Below are 4,097 nucleotides of genomic sequence, written 5' to 3'. Positions count from 1 at the left end.
AGCGGGCGGGGTGTGGGAGGTATGGTGGAGTGATGGGGGGCAGCCCAAGGGGGTGGGAGAGGGTCCAGCCCACACTGCGCCTGGGCTGGGACTGGTCCCGCTGGCGCAGGGTAGCAGGAAACTCTCCACACACTCACCGGACCTGGGCTAGGACTGGGTCTCTTTCCACCCATTTTAAAAGAATATTTTGGCCTTCCTTTTGGCTGGAACCACCATCTTCCACCAATTTGCCAAAATGACTAACACAAAGGGCAAGAGGAGGGGAATTCAGTATATGTTTTTCAGACCCTTTAGAAAACATGGGGTTGTTCCTTTGGCCTCATACATGTGAATCTACAAAAAGGGTTATATTATAGACATCAAGGGAATTGGTACTGTGCAAAAAGGGATGCCTCACAAATGTTACCATGGCAAAACAGGAAGAGTCTACAATGTTACCCAGCATGCTGTTGGCATTGTTGTAAACAAGCAAGTTAAGGGCAAGATACTTGCCAAGAGGATTAATGTGCATATTGAGCACTTAAAACACTCAAAAAGTCATAATAGCTTCCTGAAACGTGTCAAGGAAAATGATCAGAATAAGAAGGAAGCTGAAGAGAAACGTACTTGGGTTCAACTGATGCGCCAGCCTGATCCTCCCAGAGAAGTATACTTTGTGAAGACCAATGGAAAGGAACCCGAGTTGTTGGAACCCATTCCCTATGAATTAATGACATAAACTGGGGATGTTGCTCCGCCATTCAGTCCCTAGTTGGCAGCTTAAGTGTTGTAGGTCCTACATAAAGATAAAATTCTGTGTTGTAAGGATGGTTTTCTTAGTTGAACAGGTATGTGGTGCCTTCTTACCTCAGAAATATTTGCAGCAGATTTTCACTGTACCTAGTGATTGGGTCTAGTCTTTACTTTTCAGTGTTTTCCTTGCTGAAAGAGATTGCTGAGGTATTATGCAGGTGTATACCCCAAAATTCAAATATTTATAAAATATTTATATTGGCCTGAGGATTCTGTAAATCATCATAGGGAGAAGATGTATCAAAATAAATGGAAGTCACTTCAGAAACAAATGTAAGTCTATTTCAGTTAAATAAATTACTTAAAGCAAAAAAAAATTAAAGGAATATTTTGTAGGATATATAAATTCTTGAGTTTTGGGTTCTAAGATACTATCTCTTAGGGCCTGAAGCATTTCACTCCAAGCCCTCCAGGCCTTTAAGGTTTGCAAAGAGAAGTCTTTCCACTTCCAGTGGGTTTAACTTTACCTATGATTCATTGCTATTTCTAACAACTTTTAGGATTTTTGTCCCTGTGGTGATATCTGATACATTGAGTACAACGTGGCATGGTCAATTTCTCTTTTAGTGATGACTTCTGGGGGCTCCATATGCCTCACTTATGTGTATGTAATTTCCTTCCATCTTTTTGGGGAGATTTCTTTCATTATTTTTGGGAACAGGTTTTATGTTTCTTGTACTGTCTTCTGAGTCTTTACTTCTTGCAGTTATTGTTTGATTAGTCTTCTTTTCTTGACACCGGGAAGTGGGCAGCTTTGCTCCACCATCCTCTTCCAACACGATGTTTCTGTCTCAGGGCCAGCCAACCATGGACGGAATTCTCTGGAATCCTGAGCCAAATTTGACATATTCTCCTTCAGTTGTAGCTTCTGAGTGTTTTGAAGCCCCTAAGATCCTGTTGGGAAAGATGACTAATACATTCAACAATACAAAAAGCAACACAAACTATGAAATTCATAAAAGTAAAACCTTTTATACAAAAATAAAAGAGAAACACATCAGCACAGCAGGAAAGCAATGAGTTATTTTGGGGTATGGTTCTCACAGCACAGGAAAGTAAGGCAACTAGGACTACATCAACCTGCAAGCCTTATGCCAGCAAAGCAAATAATCAAGAATAATAAAGAGACAGGCTAGAGAACAGCTCCCAGTTATTCACTAGTGAATGGGTTAATATCCAAAATACACAAAAACCTCAAAGTACATAACAACAGAAAGCAAGCAGTTCATTTGAGGATAAGGAAAATGGATATTTCTCAATAGAAAAAATACAAATGGCTGACAATTATATGAAAGAATGCCCACCTTCATTAGTCATCAGCAGAGGGCAAACCAAAACTCCAGTGAGATGTTTCCTCCAGTTCCACTGGCTGCTATGAAAAAACAAGAGATGCCAAATGCTGGAAACAAGGTAGAAAAAAGTAACATGCCATGTTGATAGAAATAGAAATTAGTAAGACCATTGCAGATAAAAGAGTGGTGATCCTAACATTAAAACCAGAAATAGGGCTGGCCAGATAGCTCAATGGACTAAAGCACCGGCTTAGGAAGGAACAGAGACAGAGGTTCAATCCCCAGCATGCTCTGAGACACCAATTGACACTAGGCATGGAGGCATGCACCTGTAACACCAGCGCTTGGGAGGCTGAAAACAGGAGGAGCACTACGAGTCTGATCTGTGTAGTAAGACCCTGTAAACTCTGTTAAATACATTTAAGAAACCCAGAAATACATGTGACCAGGCACCTCAGGGCACATGTCCAAAGGAAACAAGAAGTGCACCAAAGCAATACCTGCAACCCTGTGTTTAGCACGGTGCTATTTGCAATAACCAAGACGTGAGATCAAACCCAGCGCATATTGTTGAACACACAGGTAAAGAAAACGTGCTGGGCACCAAGAGTACATTGTTCAGCCTTTAAAATGAAGGCATCTTGTCATTTCCCCTGTGAACCTGGAGGACATTGTGTTAAGTCAAATAAGTCAGGCACAGTGAGACAAGTACCACAGTTCCAACTCACCATGTGGAGTCTAAAACCTGCAAATTTATACAAGCAGAAAGTACAATGGAATAGAGGGCTGAGGCAGTGTTTGATTGACTGAGCCAACTCGAGAAATTTCAAAACTTCACTAAATTGGCTCAGCAATTCCACACACTAGGGCATAAAGGACCCACCCCAGGGCGGCTCATCACTTGAAGGATCTAAAAGGGAACTGAGGAAGGATGGAGGGTTCCTTTTCCATGGATGAGCTCCTGTCTTTGCAGGCAGCTTGGACGCCATCTTCTGGCTTCTATGCAGACTCCCAGGCCTCTGCCTTGGATCCTTCAGCCTTCTGGTGTAGACTCATCAGCCTTCTTACGCACACCCATCGGCCTCCTAATGCAGATTTGGCAGTGAGCTCCAGACCTTGGACTGAGTCCTTCAGTGTCCAGTGTGCAGACACCCTCTGCACGCTTCCTCGTCAGACTTGGAGGCTGACTGTCATGGCCCAGTCTTGTCATTTCTTATACATTTGCACATCTTCTGTTATATCTGTTCCTCTAGTAAAACCCTGACTGACACAGCTGGTGACTGAGGATATGCTGGACAAAAAGCACCTTCTCAGTTAGCAAGAGGGAATCAGTCCAAGAGGCGTGTGAAAGCAAAGTGGCAACTGTACTCCCAGGGGATTTTCTGGTGCTTCAAGATCACATTGTTCTCACCACAAAATATACATTACATTATTAGTGTGTCCTGAACTTAGCTCAATTTAGCCTTAACACAATAATACAGAACTATTCCAGAATAAGCATCGTAAAGGACCAATGCATACAATTTTGACATTTTAAAAAGAAAAACTTTTAAAAGCAAGTAAATAAATGTAGGTTAGCTCAACTACTGCAAACCCATCCACTCCCCTCCAGCTCTAGACCGAAAAGAAAGGGATGAATAATCCAAGGTTCTAAGATAAGTTAACGGCTTCTTTTATCAATCTGTTCTCACCCACAGGAAGGAACAGGCTGTGGCCCCAAGTGTAATCCCTCAAGCTTCCACCTAGGGCCTGCTCAGCTCCCTCCTACAAGCAGGCGTGGCAGACAGGAGCTCCAGCCCACCTCTTTCCTCCACCTTAGGCTGGAGGGCCCGGCCCTGACCTCTGCTCTGTGTTTCTTGGTCAAAGGAGAAGGACATTTCCTCCCCTGACATGATCAGTGGCAGTGCAGGATCCCAGAAGAGATAAAAAGGAACAGACTGCATCGGGTTGCAGGGAGTATGAGAATGGCTCTCAGGTTGAAGTCACCTGTGTGGCTGGCAGGTCCCTGGCTGT

The 4,097-nt window shown here is 43.3% G+C and overlaps 1 protein-coding gene and 1 pseudogene across 1 annotated transcript in view; both read left to right on the top strand.

Moving 5' to 3' along the window:
• Positions 1-232: 232 nt before the first annotated feature.
• On the top strand, positions 233-700 carry LOC105743196 (annotated as a pseudogene).
• Positions 701-806: 106 nt separating this feature from the next.
• LOC101588922 (cytochrome P450 11B1, mitochondrial-like) overlaps positions 807-4,097 on the top strand; it is an 8,939-nt gene continuing 5,648 nt past the window's right edge. The window contains exon 1 of the mRNA XM_012516404.1: positions 807-827. Within this exon, the coding sequence (XP_012371858.1) occupies positions 807-827 (21 nt within the window). The remainder of the gene's footprint in view (positions 828-4,097) is intronic.

Source organism: Octodon degus, unplaced genomic scaffold (genome assembly GCF_000260255.1).
Source record: "Octodon degus isolate 3935 unplaced genomic scaffold, OctDeg1.0 scaffold00104, whole genome shotgun sequence".
NCBI lineage: Eukaryota > Metazoa > Chordata > Mammalia > Rodentia > Octodontidae > Octodon > Octodon degus.
Note: the sequence above shows the minus strand (reverse complement) of the source record. Positions and strands in the feature narration are given on the sequence as shown.